The following is a 27,784-nucleotide window of genomic DNA, read 5'->3' as shown; positions in this document are numbered from 1 at the left end:
GGGTTGAGGAGAGTCCCCAGTCCCCTACAGGCCTCTCTTTTCTGTATGAGGCTTTGCTCTGCAGCCTTGAGTTAATTTCACCCCTGCTGCTTTGTCTTGGGGGAGGGAGTGCTGGTTTAGGCTGTTGTGAGGAGATGACTGTTCTGCTGCCACACACAATAGTCGTGTCATTTTATCGGGACTGCTACCCCAGGGCTGAGAACTGCTGCTGCAGAGATAAACCGGTCCCTCTCACCCGCCTATTGTGTACACAGTGAAGGTCATAGGTTCAAGTCTTGTCTGAGAGCTTTGGACATGCTCCATCTCCCAGGCTCCTCAGTGCCATTTTCTTCCTTTTCCAGACTGGGGCTTGCCATTGGAGGAGGCCAGACAGAAAGGCTCTTCTTTTTGAGTGAGGAACAATGCAGAGCTCATTGGCACACATTTTTCAGAAGAATAGGGAATGCCAGCCATGTTGTGCCTGCCTCTTTGGCTAGCCTGTACTGAGTTGAGGAGGAAGAGTGGCTGGGAGACTCAACCCTGATGTTTGTGTCAGACTTTTAAGGAAGAAGACTCCAAGGGGAGGGTTTTACTCTTGTTTGAGCCAGCATATTTAAATCCTTTTTATAGCGATGGGACACAAAGATTTTTGTTTATTCGTTTAGGAATACCACTAAAAACCTGTGCAGGGTTAAGATAGGGAGTCAAGGACCAAGTACCTTTTTAATGGTGACTTCCTGGTCAGAATAATTGCACAACAAAAAAGCCACAGAATTTGCCTATCTGGGCAAGGGCTGGGGAAATGAAACAACTTTCCTTTTTATCTTTATTTTAATTCTGGTGAAAGGAGATGACTTGTTCATTGTGTAGAAAATCCATATGTGCTTCTGTGTTAGGGAGAAGTTTGCCAGAGAGATGAACATAAAAAAATCATTTGAGATATTGGGAGTTACTAATGAGAGAAGGATGAGAACAAGCTAGAAGGAACCCTGTCCTTGCATTTACCTCATAGAAGTGCCCAAATAGTATTTAGGTACTATTAGTTGGGTAAAGAATTATTGGGGGCTAGAAATGAGGTTTTCCTTTAGGACATTAAAGAAAACTTTTCTTTAAAAAGAGATTAGAAATCAAACTCATTGTGGGAGGACAGTTGTGCACAATATACACTGTACACAATAGCCAACCATTTCCTATAGAGTGTTGTTGAAGAGGAACTTTAGCCTTTGGTTGTGGTAAAGGTCTTTCTGAGGCCCTAAGTCTGACCACGTTGCTTCCCTTTTCTCTTTCAATGAGTTTCTTAAAAATGATGGCTTGCCACTTAGGTGTTGGGCTTTGTTAGGAGGGAACAGGTTGTTCTGACCTTTATGTTTCTTGATGACAGAACTGTCTTAAAGTCTTACTAGAGGTGTTGTCTGTCATTAGACTGTTTCCAACTATATGTCCTAGGTCTCTGAGTGAAGTCTCAGCTAAACTGAGTCCAAAGCTTTTTGCTCCTGGGCTGTTGGCATTCATTTCTTAATCCTGTCAGGTGACAGTGAAGGCAGAAGCCTCAGATTAAATTTGCCCTGATTAGATTTAGTGGTTTCAGAATTGGGCCCTTGCCACAAGGAGTCTTATAAAAGCCTTCTGACTGTGACCATATTTCAGAGAGCACTTTGGATTTTTTTCCCCCCAGCTTCTTGTTAGAGAATGTTTCCTTGTGAGAGGTCTAGATAGCTGGACAGATTATTGCTTATTTTGTGTGAGGATATGGAAGCATAATTTTGGCTCCTGGTAGTAATTATGTTGCAATTAGCATATAGCAACTAAATGACTGGAACAGGATAATTTGTTGAGGGGTTTACTGATTGCTCTGTGAAGTGGAAGTGCCACTCCTTACTTATTTGACTCAGAACACTACTGCCTGGGCTCAGCCGTGGAGACTTAACAAGTACAGGAATGATGTGTGGTCTCTAGAAGTTCACACTGTGTTTTCTCTCTCATCACTGCCAGGTACTATAGAACCTTCTAGTGCTACTTTCTCCTGCTCCATAGGTAGCTAAGCAATTGTTATTTCCCTTGTGGAAACTGGGCATGGATGGGAATACTGCCAGACAGATGGGGCCACTCTGAGATGAGGCAGCCTTATGTTGTGTGGCAAATTTTCTTTTAAGCAGCTGAATTCTCTCTTCTGCCTGATTTTTAAAAATCAGATTCCTTTTAAAAAAAGAAAAAACCCTGCAAAGTACAAAATCATGTAGTGTACTAAATATGCCTTCGTGATATCTCATAAAAGTTGGCTGTGACAGACAAAATGAAGAGAGGTGATGCTGATTGGCAGGTTCTGGGCCCACTAAGGGTCAGTGAAGGGCTGTTTTCACTAAGGAACAGGTAATTCACCAAAGCTCCTGCCTAGCTGGGCATGTAGAATTGGCAGCAGCTGTGCAGTTGCAGAGGGATTATTGAGCAGGTGGTTAAAGAATCACATGCCACAGTGACAAGAAAATACTTGGTCTTCCGTGGTTTAGGTTCAGTTCATATGTGTGAAATTCTTCTTTGTTTCATGTTTCTTAATGCCTGATAATGGTTTGTTAGTGAGATGATAATGGAATAGAGAAAAGAGATTCTTCCTTCTCTCTGTGTTTCTTTTAGATTACTGAGTAGCTTGCCTTAGACATGGTCCTAGATGGCCCTATTGTATTTCTGTGAGTTCTGGCTTTATGCCCTATGAAAGGGAAGGGAATAATGGTAATTCAGTATTTCTAGCACTTGTTTATTAGGGGGATAGGGAAGGAGAAAATTCTTTTGCTTTTAGGGTGGTGAAAAGGATTTAGCTGCTGGGAGGATACCCAGGTGCAAAGGATGTAATTGACTTTGTGTTAAGTCTACCTGACATATCTTACTCATGATTTTCACATGTGTTTTTATTTTATGAATGTAATTCTCCACATGAAGTTTGTACCTCTTCTGTTATTTGTTCTATTGCATTTTTAGTTTCTCCCAGCACTTTTATAACTCTTTTTTTCTGGCTTTGAGATTAACATCACTGTTAGAATCAAGTCATCATCAGAGGGCCAAATCATGCTAAGGAAGTATCTCAACTAAATGTTTATCTTAAAAACAAGTATAGTATTTCCTATAACTTGGAGGAGGACTTTCTATTTTGCGGTTTTCTGCAAATTCCCAGATTTTCCTCCTAGGTTATCATCATCGTCTGTTAATATCATTTTATTTTTCTTTCACATGTTCATGTCACTATAGTAGGCGGTGGCGTAGAGCCTAAAATTTATAAACAAACAACTTGGTGTTTATTTTATGACTTTAGTGTCCTCCAGTGATTTTCTGTATTGGGCTGACAAGCTGTGTGCTTGGAACACACACACGCACACAGATACACACAATCTAATTGAATTCACAGGGTATCAATTAACAGTTGATTGACAGCAAAGAAGTGACTTTAACTGTTTTGGAGTTCAGAAATCCCTTTTCCAAGTGAAGTGAAGGCTCTGATCTGTCAGAGAGGTTGAGACAGAGACTTAGGTAGATGGCTGGCTGGCTGGCTGGATAGATAGATTGAGTTTATTGATTGATTTAGGGAAAAGGGAGGCAAACAGTGTGACTGAGGCCAGGGCCAGTGGACCACTACAGAGACAGGGACATTTGCAAGAATCTGTTTAAACCTAGTTTGCAACCTAGCTTTAAGTAGGAGCCTAGCAGTCATTTGTGTAATATTCATTTCTGGGAAAAAATATAAACTTCTTTATTTCCCCATATGAAGCCATCGCAGCTGTTTGTTTTAAACTGTTCACAAACCACCATGTATTTTCCTAGCATTCTCAGTAGTTTGCTTCCTCATGTTTTTCCCCCTCCACCATCTCCTATCCACATTCTCTGCTCTGAAGACTTCCCTAGCAGCCTGGAAACACTCTAATTACTGTAGCTATTATAGTCACAACCCAGATCTTCCACCTCCTTCCCACTCACCCCTTTCTATCTTCCTTCCCCCTCCCCTTGCTCTAGCAGCAGGAGTTGAACTGCAGTCTCATGAGCACAGTCAGATCTATGAATGAGCTTTATATCTTGTCAAGGCAGAACTCCAGATCCAACAGGGCTGATTTTTCATGGTTCTCTTGCTGTTTGTTCTTGGATCAGAGTCCCAGAAATAAGAGATGGCAAATACCTATTAGGTCATATCTAATCCATCACTCAGGAGCAAACCTGCGATCTTTCTCTTGTCTCTGTGAGAATTTTTTCCTTTCTTTTGCAGGTGAGAGCTGTCTGATGCCAGGCAAGCTCTGAAACTGCCTTCTTTTTATTGTGCTCTCTGGTCATTAGTGTCAGGCCAGCGTTGCTCCCTTGGATTTTTATTCGTATCCTATTTTCAGGATTACTTGCTCCCAGCAAAATCTCCACCCTCTTCAACTTCAGTCCTCTCTTCTTTTTTTAAAAAAAATTAATTAATTAATTAATTTTTAGCTGAGTTGGGTCTTTGTTGCTGTGCACAGGCTTTGGTGAGCAGGGGCTACTCTTTGTTGCCGTGCGCGGGCTTCTCATTGCGGTGGCTTCTCTTGTTGCAGAGCACGGGCTCTAGGCACGCGGGCTGTGGTAGTTGCAGCTTGCGGGCTCAGTAGTTGTGGCTCCCGGGCTCTAGAGCCCAGGCTCAGTAGTTGTGGCGTACGGGCTTAGTTGCCCCGCGGCATGTGGGATCCTCCTGGACCAGGGCTCAAACCCGTGTCCCCTGCGTTGGCAGGCAGACTCTTAACCACTGCACCACCAGGGAAGCCCCCAGTCCTCTCCTCTTGATTCTTGGCACCACGTTTGTGGGTTCCTTTTGTACCATCAAGTTATCTATGCCAGAAGTTACCACTTTTCAGACCTTTGCCACAAGAGTCATTGTGGCATTCTCTTAAGGAGTTGCATTTGATGGAGCACAGGACACAAATCCCAGCAGGTGGTAATTAATAAAATGGCTCAGAAAATATGTGCGAGGTTGTGCCCTTAAGAAAGCCCTGTACTGTATGAACAAATGCTCCTTCTTTCTGTTTGAATTGGAGTACTTCCTATTCTAACCCTTTGTTCTCTTTAGATGGATGAATTTTATTTTTGTGTGGCTTAGTTACAGTTAGTTATTTCCTGATTTAATAGTGTAAAATGTTTATTTGCTAATATAGCTTTTCAAAGCATAGAGGAAAAAGCACAGAATTGCGAATCATAAAACTCAGATCCTGATCGCTGTTTTGCCTCTGACTAGCCGTGACTTGTGCTAGTCAGTCCTGTGTTTTCACTTTCCTTATCTGTAAAGTGAGCATATTAGACATGATCATCTCTAAAGGTTCCATATAGTGTTGAATTTTATGTTATCAAGATTATGATGAAAGAATGGAACAAAAATGGTTGATGGTTGACATAAGGGGGCAGTTTTTTATTATTGTGTCGGTATTCAGAAGGGCAAATAAGTGCAGCCTTAGTTCCTGGGGGCTTGACTCTCACTCCTCTTTGATATGTTTATAAAGTTTATGCTGTGCTTTTTTTTTTTTATGAAGTTATCTTCTTTTGGAGAGTCTTGTACCTTCATTCTGCAGGTTCACCAGTTTGTCAAATATACCTTTTTCTAGCCTTCTCAAGCCATAGGAATGGGGATCAGAAAGCTGTAGAAAAAGAACCTCAGCTTGGGAGAAAGAAATCAAACCTGAAAGGATTTGCCTGATATTCTTAAGAAGTAATTTTGTATATTTAGTCAGGAATCTAAGATCTTTAAATCTCTTATATCTGAAATCTTGAGCCAAGGGACTGATTTTGGAGGTGGGTTGGGCATTTTTCTATTTTTGTCCAGTTAGTGGAAAACCTACTTTGAATTAATTTCTTGGGATTGAATAAGAGTTGCCCACTGTTTTGTTTACAAAATAAAAGTGTTATTTTTAATGCTCAAAATGCAAAATCTGGCAGTTTGACCAACAAGGGGGATCTCTGAAATACACCCCTAAATGGGACTGAGCAAATTAAAGCTAATGGGTGACTTTAGGAACTTTGAAATTGGTAGTAGAGTTGACCCTTGAACAACACAGGGGTTGGGGCACCACCCCCCCCCCCCCCGCCCAGGGAAGTAAAAAAATCCTCATATAACTTTACAGTTGGCCTTCCAGTATCCAAGGTTCCAACCAACTGCAGGTTGTGTAGTACTGTAGTACGTATTTATTGAAAAAAATCCAGATATAAGTGGACCTAAATTACAGTTCAAACCCATGTTATTCAAGGGTTAACTGTGATGTTAGAAAATCTTCGCTTTCAAGCAGTTTAAAGGAATAAACTTGTATAACCTAGTTGTTAATTCTCCAAGTTAGGATTTTTATCAGCATTTCCCAGTTAGTTTTTGGATTTGGAACTTCCAATAGCGGCTATTTATTGAATGTTAAGAAGATGATGGTCTTTTAGTCTTTTGTCTTTCTTTCTTTTGGGGGAATGTGTTTAACATGGCAAAATCACATGTTTTATCTACCTTTGAACATTGGAAGAAGCATTCCCTGTTCTTAAATTTGTACTTAAAACATCCATGTGTCTGTAATAGAAAAATTCAGTGGGAGGAACTGTTGTTTATTTTGGACTCATAAAAAGTCCTGGGAGTGTTTTGCTTTATTCCCAGCCATCTGTAGCACATTACTAATTTTCAGGTAATCTAAAGGTTATTTTGAGAAGTGTTCCACTTGAATGAGATTTTTTTAAAGATTTGTATTAGAAATATAAGTGGCTTTTGTAGATAGATTTTTTTTAAAGTGTTAAGTGAAGAGTTTTGAATTGGAAAGTGACCAGAGTAGGTGCCATGCAACCCTTGGAAATCAAACCACACCATGATTGAAATCCAGGTCTGGCAGTTAGGCCACATTGCCTGCTGGTACTGCATTGCATGCTGATACAACATTGCATGTTGGTACCTGTAGTTTCTTAGGCTGCAGTTCAGTAAGACTTACTGTGCTTCGCGGATACTGAGTATTTTACAAATTAAAGGTTTGTGGCAAGCCTGTGTCGAGCAAGTCTGTTGGCACCATTTTTCCAGCAACATTTGTTCACTTCGTGTCTCTGTGTCACAATTTTTCTCTAATTCTTACAGTATTTTAAACTTTTTCATTATTATTATATTTGTTAAGGTGATCTGTGATCAGTGATCTTTGATGTTGCTACTGTGACTTGCTGAAGGCTCACATGATGGTTAGCATTTTAAAATTAAGGTATGTACATTATTTTTTAAGACATAATGCTATTGCATACTTAATAGACACAGTATATAATAAACATAACTTTTACATGCACTGGGAAACCAAAAAATTTGTGTGACTTGCTTTACTGTGATATTTGCTTTATTGTGGTGGTCTGGAACCGAACCTGTAATATCCCCAAGGTATGCCTGTATTTATTGAGCACTTATGTGCCAGGCCAGACATCATCTCTGTCCTTTCAAGACTTACACATCTAGTTGAGGAAACTATCAATCATTTAATGAATGTATGATTATGAGCTGAAGTGCTGTGAAAGGAAAGAATTTGTTTCTAGAGGAATATGTAGCAAGGAATCCCAGTGTAGACTTTTATTTATTTATTTATTTATTTATTTTTGGCTGTGTTGGGTCTTCGTTTCTGTGCGAGGACTTTCTCTAGTTGAGGTGAGTGGGGGCCACTCTTCATCGCGGTGCGCAGGCCTCTCACTGTTGCGGCCTCTCTTGTTACGTAGCACAGGCTCCAGACGTGCAGGCTCAGTAGTTGTGGCTCATGGGCCTAGTTGCTCCACGGCATGTGGGATCTTCCCAGACCAGGGCTTGAACCCCGTGTCCCCTGCATTGGCAGGCAGATTCTCAACCACTGCGCCACCAGGGAAGCCCCCAGTGTAGACTTTTATAAACACAGTTCTCATTATTTCACTTCTTGCTGAAAACGTTTAATGACTCCTTACTGCCTATATATGCCAGCACTCAAGATCCTCTATAATCTGACCAATCCTGGCCTTCAATCTTATTTTTCTCACTCTTTTTCCAGCCATTCCTTCCACTTAACCTGCATTTTTCGGTCTCAACACCTTAGTTTTTTTCTTTTCTTTTTTGTTGGAATGCCCTTCCCTGCTCCAAGGCATTCAGCTTTAAATCTGACCCTTCCTTCAGCCTACCAAAAAATTTCATCTCCCTCCTGAAGACTTTCTTAACTTTCTTCTTCCCACCCACCTATATCTCCAGAATTGATTCTGTATTCCTCTGTATCTCTTTAACTCTTTGCTAGGATCTCTGTTATAGCACTGTATCACACCTTAACTTTATTTATTTATTTATTTTTTCCCCATTACGCGGGCCTCTCACTGTTGTGGCCTCTCCCGTTTCGGAGCACAGGCTCTGGACGCGCAGGCTCAGCGGCCATGGCTCACAGGCCCAGCCACTCAGCGGCATGTGGGATCTTCCCAGACCGGGGCACGAACCCGTGTCCCCTGCATTGGCAGGCGGACTCTCAACCACTGCGCCACCAGGGAAGCCCACACCTTGACTTTAATCATATGTGAATATATTTTTTTCCCTACCTCATTCTAACCTCCTTAGAGATTTGAGTCTCCTGTTTCCCATGGCTTCCACCCCAGTGCTTTGAATATAACTTTATGTGTAATGCTTGCTGAATTGAATTGGAATTTGATTTTTGGAAAGAGAAACTTCTTGTAATTTTTTTTTTTCAGACCTTCTTTTATGTTAAGGTAACTTCCATTTAACACATTTTATCCCAAACTGAATAACCTAGGAACAAGGTACAACCTGTGAAAGCCTTTAGAAATCCTTCATACTCAAGGACAAGCATTTGTGCCCTTTAGTGCCTGCAGCAGTACTGTGGTTGCATATATCCTAGCTGATGGAAGACTTGAGGGGAGGGGGAGAGGTAGTACAAGGCAGACAGAAGCAATGTAGGTCAGTGACGGGAGCCAGACTGATTCTGTTAGAGGAATATAGGCATGGTTGGGCCCTCTGGGTATTGTTGACCTCCAAGAGGTCTTTTTAGTTTTTCTTATTTACTTCTTTTGTTCCATAAATATTTATTGGATTCCTGCTATATGTGAGGTCCTGTCCTAGCTGCTTAGGATCTATCAGTGAACAAAACAGACAAAATCCCAACCGCATGGATCTTGTCTTGTAACAAAAGGAAATATAAATAAGCATAATAAATAATTATATAGTGAAAGAGGGTGATAAATAATGTGGGAAAAAATAGAACAGAGTAAGGGAGATTAGGAGTATGGAGGAAGGATAGGTGGGGGAGGTAGGAAGGTTGCAGCTTTAAATAAGATGGTCAGAGTAGACATCTTTGAGAATTGTGGTGCTAGTGTGTTACTGGTTTGTTAGGCACTTCCCTGAGGGTGCTGAATACTCTTCTGCCCAGAAGAGAGATAGAGGCACTGTCTGCAGTTGTTCCAGAGAGTCTAGCTGACAGTGAGGTGGAGAAATGTTCTTTTTTCTTGGCTGCTTCCCTGGCTGGCATTCCTGGAAGGTAATCATGGTGAAAACTGCAGTCATGTCTGGAAGACACCAAGGGTAGAACTGGAGGCCTTGTAGCCAGTTCCCTGAGGAGTGGGATTTACTCTTCTGTTGATTGGCCCTTGGGTGCTTAGAGTAATGGGTGAGTTAGGCCTCTGAGTTTTCTCCTTCCTCAGAGGGAAAAGCCCATTATCATGACCTTCCCTCTTTCTAGTGAGACCTCAGCAAATTTGTTTGGGGTAGCTCGTTAAAAATAAGTTTTCAGGGACTGTACACATTGCTCCCAGCCTAAAAATTGAATTTTAAGGTTTGTGGTATTTCGACTTCCTCTCAATGCATAGCTAGCTATGTTCTGGAAGTCTCAGTACCTAATTCATTAGCCTGAGGGTGAAGGTGTCTTATGATGTCTAGATGCTCTCTTGTTTGACTTGTGTTTTGTAAATGTTCTTATAGTTTCCTTGCTTGCTCTTTACTAACCCTTCTACTACTTCATTATTTTTCCTGTTGCCTCTTCCCTTTTTCTTTACGTTAAGCTGATAGGAAACAGAAATCCCTTAGGCCAGACTGCTGTTTTGGTAATTTGTTGGAACCTAAAATTCCTACCTAATGTATAAGAGATGTCTTATTTCTGTCCTTGGGTTATGTAGAATGCAGCTTGTGGACATCAAGTTCTCAGCACGTTTGTTATATTGTATGCTATTTGAGGTAGCTGAGAGGTGCAGGATACCTGTACGTCTATTTTTAGTTATTTATATCATCAGCTTGTGCAGTTGCAGTGCACAAGGAGACCTATTTGCCATTCTGAAAAAATGTGCTATTTTTGATATAAAATTTAGAATAAAGGTTCTCAATGAACTTGGGGTCGATGCTAAGAAAAATCTGTTAACTTTTAGGCAGATATGGTTCTAATGTTAGGCGAGCCTCTAGGCAGATTTCACATTGCTTTTCTTTGTCAGGATTTGCTGAATATCAGACTTGAAGTCATACGTCCTCACCACATACACTCAAGTGGTATAATAACATATTACGGATACTGTGAACTTTAAAACCAGTGTCTGTTAATTCAAGTGTGGGTTGTTTTTTTTCTCTAGTGGTTAAAAGGGTTTCAGTTTAACTGACCAAGTTGTTTGCTTTATTAGTAAAAATGCTTTAATGTTGCTTAGTTTGCTAGTGATAATTGCTTTTTTTAGTAGTATTGTTTCTGTGGTTTGTATTAGTAGGCCCTTCCAGTCCTAACAGCTAGAAATCCTGGCAGTGTGTATTTCACATGAGTTCCATAACACTATCTGACAAAGAGGGAAATGCAGGACAGTGTCTGGTAATATTCTTTTTCTTATGGAGCCTTCCTATAAGAAAGAAATTCAGTTTTAACAAGATTACATTGGGGTACGTAATATAACAGTGACTTTCTTCCAACAACAAGTTTATAATATATTTTACCTGAATTTGTGATCTGAAGCATTAGATTTGTTTTCAAGTGTTACATAAACATGATGAGTGCCATTTCTCTCATCCTTATATAATTTTTTTCCCTTCTCCTTTCTTGGTAGGCAAAATAATGATATAATGGTTTAATTCACATCTCAGATACTTGATGGAAGGAAACTAATCGTTGAAATGTGCTGCTAGGCTCTGCACTTCATAGGAATGATACAGGTTGCAAGGGATTAAATTTGTATAAGGATCGAAATCCTTACTTAAATAAGAATGTCACAGTCCTAATCACAATAATGTGGCTGAGTTGAAAGTGTTAAAGGAGATTGGAGAAGCTGCAGAATTAGGCCAGATAATAATAATGTGGGGTTTATTTACTTATACATAGATTGGTTAAATACTTTATTGACAGCAAATGTGAAGATGTGGTTTTGAGTAAGATAAACGACTTCACACAGATGGCAGTTTTAGAGCCCATAAAGCAAAGAAATAACCTGGATTTTGCTTTGAGGAACAAACAAGAATTGATAAACGTTTCTGTAAGTCAACACTATTTAATAGTAATCATAATCTTGATTAAGCTCAACATTCTTCAGGGAGAGCAGGAATAAAATCTATCATATGGAGATTCATTTTTAAGAAATTGAGCTGCGATCAAGTATGTGCAGTAGGAAAAGTGGAAAGATTTTAAAAAAACAACCCACCGGAAGTTTAAAGACTTAAAAGCTATTTTATTAGAAAGCAAGGGATCAAAAGGACCGTGCAAAACAGATGGTCACTTGGCATAGTCTCCGAGGTTGTGAAGAGGAGAAAAGCATCTTTAAAAAAATTTTTTAAACATTTTCAATCAAGACCAAAGAAGCCCACAAAGTGATGGTGGTTAGTCACACGTGCTGCCTAGAAATTAGGTGAAAGAAAAAAAGATGAGTTAGTTAAGCTTTTTCTCAACTGTTGGTAAGAGTTTTTTATGTTTGTTTTTGCTTTTTTAAGAAGACATGTTAAAAATGGAAAGGCAACTAGAAAATTGTAAGACTGCTTGATCATGATGTGAAAGATCCATTCAGGGATGAAGATGTTGGAGAATTTCCACTTCTGTTTTTCCCACTTCCCAAGCAGTTTAAAGCTTCTGGTCAAATGATGATAAATGCTTAACTTAAAAAAAAAAAAATTAGGACATGAGTTAATCTTTTTTAATGCATAGAAAGCACGGAAAAATGTACAGAAGTCCCTGGAGTTATCCCAGAAATAGTAATATTTATTTAGTCTTTTCAATACATTTTTTCCTAGCTGCCTAGGCTTTTCTTGATCATATCAGTAAATTTGATGAGATTAAATCTATCTACCCAAGAATTGAGAAAGAATTCAAGGATAAACTGTAACTCTTAGTAAAAGTATATCACTTCATGTTTTAAGTGGCATGGTCATTACACTAAGGGACTGGTGTAGATATGTGGCTCTGTCCATAGAGGGTTTGGAGGTGGAGGGAATAAAATCTATATTAGAAAATTGAAAAATGTAAATTAAAGATTGAGATGACTAGGTATCATTCATATCATTTACTGGGGCCAAGGTGATGGGTTAGTTTACATAAGGAGAAGTCACATATGACAAATCATTGACAGTTGTGTGTGGACAGAGTTGTTACCAGTGGACATAGTTTAGTTTTTTTTTTGTAATATTTATTTATTTGGCTGTGCCGGGTCTTAGTTGCGGCATGCAGGATCTTCGTTGCAGCATGTGGGATCTTTCATTGCGGCACGTGGGATGTTTTAGTTGTAGCCTGCGGGATCTAGTTCCCTGACCAGGGATCGAACCCAGGCCCCCTGCATTGGGAGTTCAGAGTCTTAACCACTGGACCAGCAGGGAAGTCCTGACACTGTTTAGTTTTAAAAGATTTTCTGTTAAAGTCAGGCCAAAGGCTATTTAAAAACTTTAGTCTTGTAATGGGAGAAAATGTTTTGTTGTGCATTAGCAAACTGACTTTCTGACATTAAACACTTCTGTGTAGGTCCACAGTCCCTTCTCTGCAGTTCTAAAACCCCAAAGTTCTGAAAGATTTTTTGTAAGGTAGGCACAAACCTGACTTCAGCTAATGAGGCTATTTATAACCTTTTTTGGTTGTTGTTCTATTTCAAGTAAATATTTATTCACTTTGTTGTAAGAATATTAATGAGTTTCTTGTCAGGGTGGTGTTCCAGTTTCTACTGAGAGTATTAAACTGTGTATGGTATACTAATTATCTCAGCTTTTTATAGGTGAAATAACTGAGGCTGAAATAAGTGACTTGCCCAAGATTCTTACACATCTGGGGGGGGTAAAGAGTAGACTTGAGCTTTTGCTACCTCCTCCTTTGTTTTGTTTTGTTTTTTTTCCATTGTAATGTGTGGTTTCTCATGACTTTACCTCCAGAAACCATCTTGATAAATTCTTCTAGGTGGAAGGGTTTAAGCAGTGACACTCATTTTATTTGACATTTTAATAAATGTTTTCGAAAAGTGACATATTCAGGTTTTCTCATGACATTAAGCTCTTTCAAGTACTTAGGTTCCCAAATTGTTCAAGATTATACTTCCGAAATATCTTGGCTGTGTGTGGGGAATGAAAACTAGACGATGAGCTTCAGTGTGCATAGTATTACATTTAAAAGATGCAGAAAGTCCAGGGGACTTCCCTGGTGGTGCAGTGGTTAAGAATCCGCCTGCCAATGCAGGGGACACAGGTTCGAGCCCTGGTCTGGGAAGATCCCACATGGCATGGAGCAACTAAGCCCGTGCACCACAACTACTGAGCCTGCGCTCTAGGGCCCACGAGCCGCAACTACTGAGTCCACGCACCTAGAGCCGGTGTTCCGCAGCAAGAGAAGCCACTGCAATGAGAAGCCCACGCACCGCAATGAAGAGTAACCCCCGCTCGCCGCGACGGGAGAAAGCCTGCACACAGCAACGAAGACCCAATGCAGCCAATAAATAAATAAATAAAAGAGGCAGAAAGTCCAAACCACTTTGTTAGCGTGAGTAACTTCTAGCCAACAATTATAGCCCCCAAAGGAGACTAGAAATCTTGGTAAGCTATTCCTCAAAAAGTTAGCTTAGTGTGCTGCCAGGGAAATGCTAGGCGTCATTAGGAAGAGAACTAAAGAAAGATAAAAATAAACTTCCCTCTATACAAAACCAAGGTTTGTCTTTGTTTGTGAAACTGTGTGTTTTCATCCCTAAGAAACACATATCAGAGCTGGTGACCAAATGAGATGAAGGCTTTAATGAAGACATGTAAAATGAAAAAAAAAAAATCTTCAGCTTTTAAAGACAGAGGGAGTATTGTCAAACCCTTTCAGGCGATGAAAAGAACGTATAGACTTGTTCACCAGTTCTTAGAATCCTGTATTGGATAGAGAGCACCTTTTCAAATTAGAAATGAATTTAGCTTAATTATTGGCTTGCTCTTATCAATAGTAAATAAATAAAATTTAACTAGAGGTAGTTAACTAGAGGTAGTAGAAATTTTAAAAAGTGTCTGGAAGGTTTTCTTGTGTTTTTAAATTAAAACTTCTTACTTTAAGATAATTGTAGGAGTCTCATGCAGTTGTAAGCATAATACAAAGGAATCCCTTGTACCCTTTACCCAGTTTCCCCCAGTGGTAATGTCATTCAAGTATAGTACAATGTCACAACCAGATATTGACATTGATACAATCCACCCAGCTTGTTCACATTTCCCGTTTTACTTGTACCCATTTATGAGTGTGTGTATTTAGTCCTATGTAATTTTATTACCAACAGTCAAGATACAGAACAGTTCCATCACCACCAAGGTACCTCACATTGCCCTTTTATAGCCACACCTACCTCACTTCTGCTACCCCTCTTCCTAGCTCATAAGATTTTTGATAAATTATTGGATTAATATATTTTATAATAACCTGTCAAGGGGATCTAGTAATATTTGGGGGAGTGTATCCTTTTTATAAAATTATTTTTTAATTTATTTTTTCAGCATTCCAGTTTACCGTATTTATTGTAATGGAGTAATGACCCCTTTAAAAATCAGTGTCCATTGATGGACAGGAAATAGCTATTACAATGAAACTAAAATACTTGGATGTTACAAATGAAAAAAAAAATTAAATATATAACCTCTGTCTGAATAGGAATTGCTTTATGCTCTCTTAGAACTTTGCATCTATTTCTTTTTAATGAATTATATGGAACTATAATAACCATATAAAATTATTTTAAAATGTTTTATTTATCAGATTAATACATGTACTTTTTTGTTTTTGTCTTCCCATGAACTTTATATTAAAAGTCAAATAGTAGTATGGCTTTTAATGAAAATCAGTAATCCACTGTTTACCCCTTCCCATCACCAAGTCTCACTCCCACTAGGCACCTGCTTTAAAATTTTCAGTCTTTTTCTTGTATTCACTCCCATATTTCTAAGTAATAAATAATATACACTCCTATTGCCCTCCCCTTCTTATCAAGTCAAATGTTTGGTTTCATCAGTATCCATTATTTATTGTGTTAAGTAAATATTTATTATTGAACCATTTAGTATACTACTATTATGTTTGTTTGGTTTTTTAAATTTTAGTTTGGCTGCATCAGGTCTTAGTTGCGGCATGTGGGATCTTTCATTGCAGCATGCAGGATCTTTTGTTGCCACCCACGGGCTTCTCTCTAGTTGTGGCGTGTGGGATTTCTCTTCTCTAGTTGTGGCGTGCGGGCTTCTCTCTAGTTGTGGCATGAGGGTTTTCTCTTCTCTAGTTGTGGCATACGGGTTTTTTCTCTTCTCTATTGTGGCGTGCAGGCTCCAGGGTGCGTGGGCTTTGTAGTTTCTGGCATGCAGACTCTCTAGTTGAGGCGTGCGAGCTCAGTAGTTGTGGCGCACGGGCTTAGTTGCCCCACGGCATGTGGGATCTTAGTTCCCTGACCAGGGATCAAACCCGTGTCCCGTGCACTGGAAGGCAGATTCTTTACCATTGGACCACCAGGGAAGTCCCCTGTTATGTTTTCTTATACAACTTATGTTTTTTTCCAGGATTTAATATCATTAAGTACCTCATTGTTTTTGGTTTGTTGTTATTAATTCTTTCAGACTCTCCAACAGATCTATAAATTTCCTCACAATATAGTCAAACACATGGTAATCCTTAAATGTATTTCCCTCCCTCCCTTCCTTCCTTCCTTCCCTCCCTCCCTCCCTCCCTTCTTTCCATCCCCCTAAATAACCTGTGGGGATTGATGGCATGATTCCCTTTTACTGTGATCTCATAAAATGCTATTTTAGGACCAGGACCATGATCCAGTAATACAGTCCTTTTATTCATAGGTGTTTACTATTTTACCTTTTTTTCTTAATATAATGTGCATATGATAAAGTGCATTAAGTACACCAATCTTAAGTGTACAAGTTTTTACAAGTGTATATAGCCATATAACTACCATCCAGCTCAAGATAATAGAACATTTCCAGCACCCCACAAGGTTACCTCATGCTTCTTCCCACTTAGTAACCTCCTCCCAGACATGACCACTTTTCTGACTTCTGTCACCTTTGATTCATAGATGTTTAAAATGTGCTAACTGAACGTTTTAAGTCTGATAGAATGTATCATACATTTAAGTACAAGGCTTCCAAGGGATTGGTTATGTCCAGAACTCCTGATTTGTGGGCTAGCCCTATTTTGGGTAGCAGCTATGCATGGATGAGACTGAAGGCTGAGAATACTCCAGAGCAGTTAGGCATTTTTTTAAGAAATGTGGGGACTGGATTGTTTTCTTACTTTTCCCCTTGACTCTTGATAAATCTGTATCCTTTATCTGTATCTTAGAAGAAAGAGGAATCCACACTCTGTTCTAGTAAGTTTGAAGACTGTTAGGTAATTGAGACAGCTTATAACTAGTGACAAATCAAGCTCAAGTAAGAATGGAGATGAGAAATGGCAGCCTTGGCAGTGTTATGATTCTGCCCATTGAGGAAAGCAGTGTTCATTCACTCATTTATTGACCAGAATATTTATTGAGGGAGCACTGTGACCTAAACACTGTTATTAGGATACAATGGTGAGCAAAAGAGATGTAGCCCCTTGCCCTCAGGATGCAGTCCAGTGGAGGAAACAAATGTTAATCAAATCATCACACGCACTGGGAGGTAGGATGTGAGCAGGGAATGTCTGAGGTAAATGCCAAAAGGCAGTAAGGTGGGAATGGGGTGCAGAGGACAGAGTGTGGCCATGAGATGAGGCTGGAGAAGTCAATCTGGCTTAGATATCCTAAGGGATGTGTGTGTGAATTCCACCATTTTTTATGGTTAGTCTAACAGTGTAGATACTATCTTTTTTTCTTATGACCGCCCCACGCAGCATGTGGGATCTTAGTTCCCCAACCAGGGATCAAACCTGTGTGCTCAGCAGTGGAAGCACGGAGCCTTAACCACTGGACTGCCAGGGAAGTCCCTAGATACTGTCTTTTGATAGAGAAGTTTTCTTTGTGTGCTCTTTAGAGTTACTATAGGATAGTGGTTAAGTAAGAGACTTAGGAAAAGAGGTGAGGTCTAGAATATAAAAATGAAGGTAATTCCTCATGTTTCCTGAAAAGTGCTTAGGGGTTTTTTGTTTTGTTTTTAAATATTTATTTATGTACTTATTTTATTTGGTTGCACCGGGTCTTAGTTGCATCACGTAGGCTCCTTAGTTTCGGCAGGCAGTCGCCTTAGTTGAGGCTCCAGGGCTCCTTATGTGGCATGCGAACTCTTAGTTGCAGCATGCATGTGGGATCTAGTTCCCTGACAAGGGATCGAACCTGGGCCCCTGGCATTGGGAGCACAGAGTCTTATCCACTGTGCCCCCAGGGAAGTCCCTGCTTAGGTTTTTTCCTTTCCCCCGTTCCTATGAACTTGACCCATATTATTCCCTGTTTTAGAGGTGAGAAAAGCTCTGCCACAACAGTTCTGTGCGGAGGGCCAATTTCTTAGATCTCCTGATTCCTAAGCTAACTCCACTATTCACTTTTTTCTTGAGAATTTGACATCACCTCTTTCTCTTTAGTACAGAATGTTTACCTCTGGGGAAAAGAACTAAATTATAAAGGGCAACATAGCCCTTTAGTTGTTAGGGGAGGGGGGATGGTAGAGCTTTATTGTTTACTTTAGATTATCTTTTTTTAAAAAAATTTGTTTTATTTATTTATTTATGGCCGTGTTGGGTCTTCATTTCTGTGCGAGGGCTTTCTCTAGTTGTGGCAAGCGGGGGCCACTCTTCATCGTGGTGCGCGGGCCTCTCACTATCGCGGCCTCTCTTGTTGCAGAAAACAGGCTCCAGACGATGGCTCACGGGCTCAGTTGCTCCACGGCATGTGGGATCTTCCCAGACCAGGGCTCGAACTCGTGTCCCCTGCATTGGCAGGTAGATTCTCAACCACTGCGCCACCAGGGAAGCCCTAGATTATCTTTGCCTTCTGCTTATACATAGGCCTTGGTAAGGGTTTTCTCTGTGAACCACTTCCACCAATGAATCCCTGTAGGGTTGGGACTGAATTATTTACACGTTTAGTATGCTGTTTAGCCTATTTTGAGATGTATGCTGACACAGAGCAGTATTGACAAACACCAAGGCTCTAAACCTGAGCCCTGTTGAATAGCTATGTCTAGTGGAAGTGTCATTTGCTTATGTGAAATGAAACAGGTCAAGCCTCATAATCTTACTCTGAGAATAGCAGCCTGTGAGGACCATAAAACTATTCATGAGGTGCAGGTTATAAACACTGAGGGACTGGGAGATGCTACACTTTTGCTCTTCTGTCCTTAGGTGACACATGGTCAGATGAGCCCTGTTGAATTGGATCCATCTTCTCAAATTGGCACTCTTAGTCTGTCTTTATCTGATCCCCATTGGAGATATAAGCTGAGAGCTGTGGTACTTGAGGAGATGACACAGTTCCTTTGTTGCAGTAATTAATGTAATAAATTAAGGAGGAGACCCAAAGGAAAGTTGATTGTTTCTCGTTAGAGCCCCAGTTGGAAATTCAGTTGATTAGTGAGCTCTAATGTGGCAGCTGGAGAGGGAGATGCCTGTTCTTCCAGCTGGGTAAGCTCAGGGTCACCACGGATGGTTTACATGTTGTACTAGCCTCACCTGAGGCTGGCTGAGCATGTGATTTCAGAGTAGCATCTGGAATTCAGGGAAGATGGTATAGTTTGGTTTTCTCTCAACTTTGTTTTATCCCACTGCTTTATTGACAATTCCCTGGGGCATCAAACCCTGTGAACCTCACACAATTTAGTTTTGAAGGCCTGTCAGGGGGGTCAACAACCTACTGGACTGGAACAGTTGGCAAAAGAGATAGTCCAGATGTTAAAACCATGAGCTTTGAGTTTGGTACCTTGGCCCTAAGGGATTTTTGAAGCAAGATGGAGTCTTTTTGTCAGTCACTATAGTGTAGGATTTTATGAGCCACATCTGAAGGTAGGAGTAGCCTAAATGGAAAACCAGAGTAAGTGAAAACCACTGAGTAATTGAAAGAAGAAAGGATTGCCATTTTCTTTCATAGAACTCAAATGGATATCAGTACTACCTGTAATTTAATTTGTGAAATTTTTTAAAATATTTATTTTTCCTTTATTTTTAAAATACTTTAGATCTCTATACAGTGTATAACCATGAAGCAGGCCTCTTTAAGTTGAGACCCTAGAACATTATGAGAACATTTGGGTCATTTTATACTTTTGAGTTGTCATATTTTTCAGATTTGGATCCTCATAATATGCTTAGAACCATGATGGTTTCTCCCTCCATTTTATAATAAGAAAATTAACATTTAATGAAGCAACTTGGCTAACATCCTGGCTAGGGTCATTGGAAATCTGAGTCCAGAAATCACATCTCTTGATTCTGAGCTCAGTTATCTGTGTTCTACACCATGCTGCCTTCCTAGAATTGAGTGTAGCATATTTTTCTTTCTCCATATAGCTTTTGGTGAGAACTAGCTAGCCAGACAGATCACCCGCACATCCAAATGTGTGTGACCTGTGTGGTCGCAAACAGAATATACTCACTCAAACACAACTGTCACTTGCTTAGACCAAAGCCTGTAAGAAGATTGATCCAAAAACTGTAACAAGAGGGGAGGACAGATAAATTTACACTGGGAGAGCATTGGACAGTCTGCTACTTAGACCAGATTGGGTGTAAGTAATTGGCAGTTAAAGAGATCCTTTCTCTTTGATGCCCTCTAGGATGGATACAGAGCTCTATCTGGGCAGAAGGAGAAGTATTCTTCTTCATACTGTGTTTGGACATAAGTAGGGTCAGTTGTTGCTTATGTCCTCTGGGCAGGGGCAGAGACCTCGCATGAAGACTCTTTTTCTCATTCTTAGTCTGGAAGAGAGGCCTTGCTCATTACTGAGGTAGGGAAGTGGTGTGATTTGTGGCATATGCCCTAATAAAAAGCAATTAATGACCTGAAATGTGTGATTACAAACCAGTCTGTGGGCTGGGAGTCTGAGAGATGGAGTTGGGTTCCAGAGAGGAAACTGGAATTTGAACTTTCATTGTTATAGATACAGGGTATGAGGAGTAATTGTCATGGCCTCTCTTGGTCCCTTAGCTATATCCACACAGAGAAGAGTTCTCAGTGATCAGGTGCAGAACAAAGCACAAATGGCACTGGCAAGTAATTCCAGAGTTTGGTGAATCATAGTCCTAAATAGTGAAGTGTAGTACAGTTAGAAGGAGAAGAGAGAAGAAAATATATCCAGAAGCTCTTGCAAGTTGAAAGTACTTTGTGGTCTCTGTAAGGTATTGGTTCTCCTGATATCTGCACTTTATCTGCCATGGAAGCAAGAGGTCAGTGCTTTTCATTTCCAGATACCATGTTAGTTACCCTACCTCCTGGGGTTAAACATCTCTGCGGTGACCTGTCAGAGAGTTTGATTATTAGCTGTATAAAGCCAGGGATGTGGTAGGGAGCAGATGGAAAGTGGTCTGGCTGCTGTAGCCAGGCTGATTAAAGAATCCTTGGCAATTTTTCAGTATATCTTTGGAAAGGTACCACCAAAGTTACTATGAAACCTGCTGGGTTTGGTAAACTGAATTTCTGAGAAGTCACCTGGTTGAAAAGTGGTACTTACTTAACTCACTCAGAAATTAGAGGACAGTGGCTTTCTATAGAACATCAGGACCACTAAATATCAGTCCTCGGGATATGTTTTGTTTGTTTGCATCCTGGTCATTCAGAAATTCTGGGTAGTTTTCTAGTAGGGAAAGCACTTAAAAAAAATAAATAAATAAATTTATTTTTATTTTTGGCTGCATTGGGGCTTCGTTGCTGCACGCGGGCCTTCTCCAGTTGCAGCGAGCAGGGGCTACTCTTCGTTGCGGTGTGTAGGCTTCTCATTGCGGTGGCTTCTCCTGTTGTGGAGCGTGGGCTCTAGGTGCGCGGCCTCAGTAGTTGCGGCTCACGGGCTGTAGAGCGTAGGCTCGGTAATTGTGGCATGTGGGATCTTCCCGGACCAGGGCTTGAACGTTGGCAGGTGGATTCTTAACTGCTGCACCACCAGGGAAGCCCAGGGAACGCACTTTTTGATAGGTACATTAATGGAATTTCAGATTTGAGAAAGGCCCTGGGCATGTCCAGACTACTCCCTATCACACATAGAAGAATTCTGTAATTTGCTTGACAGGTGATTATGGTTTTTCTGGTCACTACTTTCAGTGATAAAGATATGACTTCATTAAGCATTGTGGGTCATTGTTGGGAATTCCAGAGTATTACATTTTTTCCTGAGTTAAACATCTGTCTTTCTGTAACTTCTACTCACTGGTCCATTTTATACCCTCAGCATCACAGAATAAGTTTCTCTCTTCCACATTGCAACCATCATATATTTGAAGCTAACCAGCCTATCTCCCTTCAGCTAACTCCTTTCCAGATTAAAGAATACCAGTTTCTAAGATCTTTCCTCTTATGAAATGGCTTTTTGGTGTTTTACTATAGTCTAGGATATCCCTCCACTTAATGAATATCTCACTTAAGATGTGGAACTTGAAAATGAGCACAGACCATCAGATGTTCTTTTCATCTCCAGCTCTCTTTTAGAAGAAGCACAATTTAAAAAACTTGTTGGGCTTCCCTGGTGGCGCAGTGGTTGAGAATCTGCCTGCCAATGCAGGGGACACGGGTTCCCGCCCCGGTCCAGGAAGATCCCACATGCCGCAGAGCGGCTGGGCCCGTGAGCCGTGGCCACTGAGCCTGCGCGTCCAGAGCCTGTGCTCCGCAATGCGAGAGGCCACAGCGGTGAGAGGCCTGTGTAACGCAAAAAATAAAAAAATAATAATAATAAAAATAAAAAACATGTTAACAGCAATATTTCTTGCTTACTAGAAAAAACAAAAGCCATTTGCCATGACATATGGAATTGGGACAAAAGGAATTTGAGGAAGTGTCTTTCCTTCCTGATGTTAAGGCTGAACGTTCTAGGTTCAGCATTATTACAAGCATTGATTTTGCCTCATATCTTTTCCAGGAATATCTGCACTGAGTTTACTCTTAAGATTACAAAAATCATTTGGTATTTCTGTTTACAAGAATTATTCAACTTTATGCTACACTGAACTGATTTTAATGCTTCAGATAGTTTTTAACAAGGTGGATATATATATATGTTCTTACATAACTGAAAATCTGTTGTTTTTACACGTGACAAACAACTTGACTCAGTGACTCTTGAAAAATAACCTTTCTCTTCAAAATTCTTTGTAGATTTTTCATTCTCTTTTAAGATTAAATATTGCAGAGCAGTCTGAGGTTGGCCTAAGTTTTGTCCTTTGTAATCAAAAATTTTGTTAGGATGTCTGCAAGTTTGGCTTTTTTAAAAATTGATTTTGCTGAAAAGGTAGTGAACTTTTTCAGGATGTTTTTCAGCTCAAGGTGTTATTCATATATTATGCCTTGATGGGTTGCTTTTCTCCCATTTGTTCTAGTCTCTTCAGTTTTGCTTTGAGTATTATTAAATACTTTCTCTGTCTTTCAATTTCCCTCATTGTTTTCTTTTTGCTGTCCTTTTCCTTTGCCTTCTGGAACAGTATCTCAAGTTTTCTTATAATTTACAGATTCATTTTCCACAGTTTTAGTTCTGTGCTTTTTTGATTTCTGTATGAATTTTAATTGCATTTTTCATTTCCTTGCATCTTCCTTTTTAAAAAAAAATCAGATTCTTTTGTCTAAGTTCATATCTTTTCATTTCAGCCTAGTATCTTATTAATGCTGTGTCTTCTTTACTGTCATTTGTTTATCCTGCTCCATATGACAGGTCAGCCAGTACAGAACTGTCAGAAGCTCTCAGTGAGCACAAACACTTTTATGTACTTTATATTCTTCCCTTTATATACCTTTCCAGAGTCTCTCTTCCATTACCATCCTATTTTCTAGAGGAAGAGTTTTTGTTTATTTGTTTTTTGGAGGAAGGTCTTTTGAAAGTTTTATTGAGTAAACAAACATGGGATTGCTCTACTGGTTACATTACATACTGATGATAGTGCAGCTCAAGAGGAAAGTGGGTAAGTGTTAGATGAATGTGGGTTATGCTGTAAGCCTCACCACAATTGCAGAGATTGCAGAGGTGACAAATTATGATGTTGGGAAGAACTATGCTTTAATAATCCTTTGTAGTGCAGATTCAGTTGGCATTCCCATTTCTAGAAATGCCTTTGCCCCTCATAATAGAATTATTTTCAGTATCATGTTCCACTGCCTTTTACACTCTCTTTTGCTACTGTATTCCCAGCACCTAGTTTAGTGCCTGGTACGTAGTAGGCAAATAATACACATTTTTTTGAATGAATTAGTGTATAGTATAGAGAATTCCAAACATTTTACTAAAAATTTCTTCAGAATTCTAGATCATTATCAGAGGTATCATTTCTTTAATTTTTTCAGAGATTATTTTGCCTTTACCTTGTGGGTGGCATTTTTTCATAGTTCTTTTTTTAAAAAATTTATTTATTAAAAAAAAAAAATTATTTATTTATGGCTGCATTGGGTCTTTGTTGCTGCACGCGGGCTCCCTCTAGTTGTGGTGAGCAGGGGCTACTCATTGCAGTGCGCAGGCTTCTCATCGCGGTGGCTTCTCTTGTTGCCAAGCACGGGCTCTAGGTGTGCAGTCTTCAGTAGTTGTGGCACGTTGGCTCAGTAATTGTGGCTCGCAGGTTCTAGAGCACAGGCTCAGTAGTTGTGGCGTATGGGCTTAGTTGCTCCGCGGCATGTAGGATCTTCCCGGACCAGGGCTCGAATCCATGTCCCATGCATTGGCAGGTGGATTCTTAACCACTGTGCCACCAGGGATGCCCCATAGTTCTTATGTCATGTTTTGCCACACACACAGTTTTTGCTCATCGTTTTATGAAGTAAGATCTATGTGAACTCAGTGTCAGCAATGGTTGGTGATTGTTGGCACTAAGCTCTCTACTTGGGTAAAGGATGTATTTTCTTCTCAGATCTGTGGCTAAATGGCAGATTAATGTGCACTCCTTTCTCTCTTACATCCCAGTTGCCATCAAGCATTCACTTGGTATAGCTCTGCTCTCCTAGGTGACATCTTCTCTTGAACTGCACCCTGGTTCTTTGACACTGCCTTGAGAGAGCAGGTGGAAAAGTACAATGTGTCTTATCTCTGTTAAGAGATATCTATAGAATTTACCTGTTAGATATTTACTTTGTAGGTATTCATTGTGCCACCTCTGTTTTACCCTTTCTGCTCTGTCATCTTATGAGAGTTATTTTCTATTTGCATATAGAAAGATGGTAAACAGGGGAGTGAGCAAGAACAGAAATCTTTGGCTTCATCATAAAGTAATAGCTGGATGGTGTATGTTGGCTGCCAGGTTTTCTAGATGGTACACTCCCCAAGGAGAGGTATAAATTGCCTTTTTTACCACCCATCCCACACCACCCCCTTTTTTAGCTATCTCTGTTCCATGTGGTGAGGCCCTGGTATTTATCAATATAGTGCCATCAGTCTTATACTATTAGAATGTAGAGACTTCTCCCACATTCTAGCATGAGGTTTTTTAGTACTGTTCAGTTATTGATACGGTAACATTTTTTCTGTGTATGTGTGTGTGTGTGTGTGTGTGTGTGTGTGTGTGTGTCTTCCTGGGTATTTTAGTGGGCAGTGAGAAAGACTACGTTGAATTCTGCTATTTAGACATAATTTGAAACCTGGAGTTTAATAAGGCTGGCTTTACTGAACTGAAGCTGATTGGTTAAGTCCTCTCTGAGGATTGTCTCCTCTAATTGCAGGTTTTGTCCCTATCCTGATATTGTATTTTTCTCCAGTTCTGTTTGCTTTTCTCTTTTACTTACCCACAATTAGACACCCCCCCCCCAGCAGTAGAATGACAAGGAATCTATATTATTTTTAGTAGGGACAGGCCCTGTTAGTAGAGGGATTTAGCCTTTGCTAGACTATGTTCTGAATCCCTGATAGTTCAAGAAGAAGCAAGGAGAAAAGAGGTATGAGTAAAGTTGTGCTAGAGGATGTGCCAGGGCCTGTACTGATTGAGGGAGGATTGCCACCTGGCAGTGGTAGTAGAAATAAGTCTCTTGGGAATGGGAAACTAACTCTAGAGGATTCCTAGTTAAGACTTACCGCTGAATTTCCGGGCAATTGAAAACATTGTACTCTCCCCTGGGGAGATGGAATGGGAATTAGCTTTTCCCTTGGTCCAGTGTGACTTGGTTAGAAATACAACTGAACCTGTTTGTCTTGTCTATTGTGATGTGATAGCCACCTAGGAAGGGTCTGTTTTTTGTGGGAGTTTATTTCAGCCTCTTTGCCTGTATTGTTTCCTTTAACAGCTCTTTAAATTTTCTTTTTCCAGCAATGATGTTGTCCACTGGGCATATACTGACCAATGTGGCAGGTCTGAGAACATAGCTGAAGCTGAAAATAGGAAAGCTGGGGGCAAGGAAGAGCCTTGAATCTTGAGGTGGGACGTTGACTCTAAGATGTCCTTGAGCAGTGGAGCCTCCGGAGGGAAAGGAGTGGATGCAAACCCGGTTGAGACATACGACAGTGGGGATGAATGGGACATTGGAGTAGGGAATCTCATCATTGACCTGGACGCCGATCTGGAAAAGGACCAGCAGAAACTGGAAATGTCAGGCTCAAAGGAGGTGGGGATACCAGCTCCCAATGCTGTGGCTACACTACCAGACAACATCAAGTTTGTGACCCCAGTGCCAGGTCCTCAAGGGAAGGAAGGCAAATCAAAATCTAAAAGGAATAAGAGTGGCAAAGACACTAGCAAACCCACTCCAGGGACGTCCCTGTTCACTCCAAGTGAGGGGGCAGCTAGCAAGAAAGAGGTGCAGGGACGCTCAGGAGATGGTGCCAATGCAGGAAGCCTGGTTGCTGCTATTGCTCCCAAGGGCTCAGAGAAGGCGGCTAAGGCATCCCGCAGTGTAGCCGGCTCCAAAAAGGAGAAGGAGAACAGCTCATCTAAGAGCAAGAAGGAGAGAAGCGAAGGAGTGGGGACTTGTTCAGAAAAGGATCCTGGGGTCCTCCAGCCAGTTCCCTTGGGAGGACGTGGTGGTCAGTATGATGGAAGCACAGGGGTGGATCCAGGAGCTGTGGAGCCACTTGGGAGTATAGCTATTGAGCCTGGGGCAGCGCTCAACCCTTTGGGAGCTAAACCGGAGCCAGAGGAAGGGGAGAATGAGTGTCGCCCGCTAAAGAAAGTCAAGTCTGAAAAGGTAAGAGGTGGCCAGATCTGGCTGCCCACTGCCAGTCAGAACTGCCTTGGACTAACCGCCAAATGCTATGTGCACTCTGTGGGAGCCTCATTAGTTTGTGGGTAATGACCAATTACAAGGTCAGAGCAGCTGGTAATGATAATGTGGTTTTGTTCCAAATTAGGGGATTCCCTACAGATTCATTAACAGCAGGCCTGGACATTTTGGAGAAGAGTATCTGTTGTTGGGGGTAGCTGCTTGGTAGAATGAATTTTCCGTAAGTCAAGAACCTCCAGCCTTGTCCTTGTCCCACCTCAGATACTTGTTACTAGAAGCTGGCATCAACCTTTATATGGTTCCCAGCTTGACTGCCATTTCATCCTTAGAGTCATTGATAAACTTAACAAGTTGATAAACTTAATAGGCTTTCAATTGAGTGCTGTTTTTAATGGGATAAATGGTGCTGCTGGGTCTCTGGAAGAGAAAAGGGTTAAGTAAGTTTCATTACATGATATCTACCAAGTGTTCTATTAGTGACTGCCAGAGAGCAAAAGGTCACAGTTTGGGGCAGGTAAACAGTGGAGCAGGAGGTACTGAGGTACTTATCAGGTCTTAGGGATTAGTGTAGTGGCTATGAAAGTTTGGCCTTGAAAGAGATTCTTTGGCCACTAAAGTATAGTTCTTGGCTGGGTATCTCTCTCAACTATTGGGAATCAAGGTCTCCTGGTGGTTTAATAGCTGCCAAATGTTGTAATGATACCTTGCTTTCTGCTTGACTTGGAAGGACAGGTGCCTGCATCCCCACAAGGAGTTCTCCTCCGTTGGGAAGATGATCTTAGTTCATGTCTCAGTAAATGGAGTTTGCAGGGCTAGACCAGAGTGGGTGTGAATCTAGGGTCAGCTCAGGCTGCCTTAAACTTCTGCAGCTTACAATTTCTTGCAAAGCGGCTGGCCTGGTAATGTGCTGTTCACTGGCTCTTGATTTTCCACTCTGTGTTCTGCCTACCCTGTGCTTTCAGCTGATCCCAGCAGATGCAGTATAAATTGATTTCTCTGTAATTGCATCAGCTGCAGCAGGGAATGCTTCTTTCCGTATGTAAGTGTTAATAGAGGCAGGATGTGTATGTTTGGGTGGTGGTGTCCTCTCAATGCTAGGTTGCGCTTTCTT

At 40.7% G+C, this 27,784-nt stretch overlaps 1 protein-coding gene across 6 annotated transcripts in view; it reads left to right on the top strand.

The window, feature by feature from the left end:
- ZNF609 (zinc finger protein 609) overlaps nucleotides 1-27,784 on the top strand; it is a 229,953-nt gene that overhangs the window by 4,759 nt on the left and 197,410 nt on the right. For 4 of the 6 annotated variants that reach the window (XM_067029657.1, XM_067029659.1, XM_067029658.1 and 1 more), the window contains exon 2: nucleotides 25,764-26,637. In XM_067029657.1, coding sequence (XP_066885758.1) covers nucleotides 25,891-26,637 — 747 coding nt within the window. In that variant the 5' untranslated portion in view covers nucleotides 25,764-25,890. Of the gene's footprint in view, nucleotides 1-7,100; nucleotides 7,182-18,277; nucleotides 18,363-25,763; nucleotides 26,638-27,784 lie in introns of those variants that run through there. The other 2 variants (XM_067029654.1, XM_067029656.1) reach the window with 2 other exon arrangements.

The sequence above is a fragment of the Kogia breviceps genome, chromosome 3, assembly GCF_026419965.1.
Source record: "Kogia breviceps isolate mKogBre1 chromosome 3, mKogBre1 haplotype 1, whole genome shotgun sequence".
NCBI lineage: Eukaryota > Metazoa > Chordata > Mammalia > Artiodactyla > Physeteridae > Kogia > Kogia breviceps.
The sequence above is the reverse complement of the archived record's forward strand: the minus strand, read 5'-3'. Positions and strand labels throughout refer to the sequence as shown.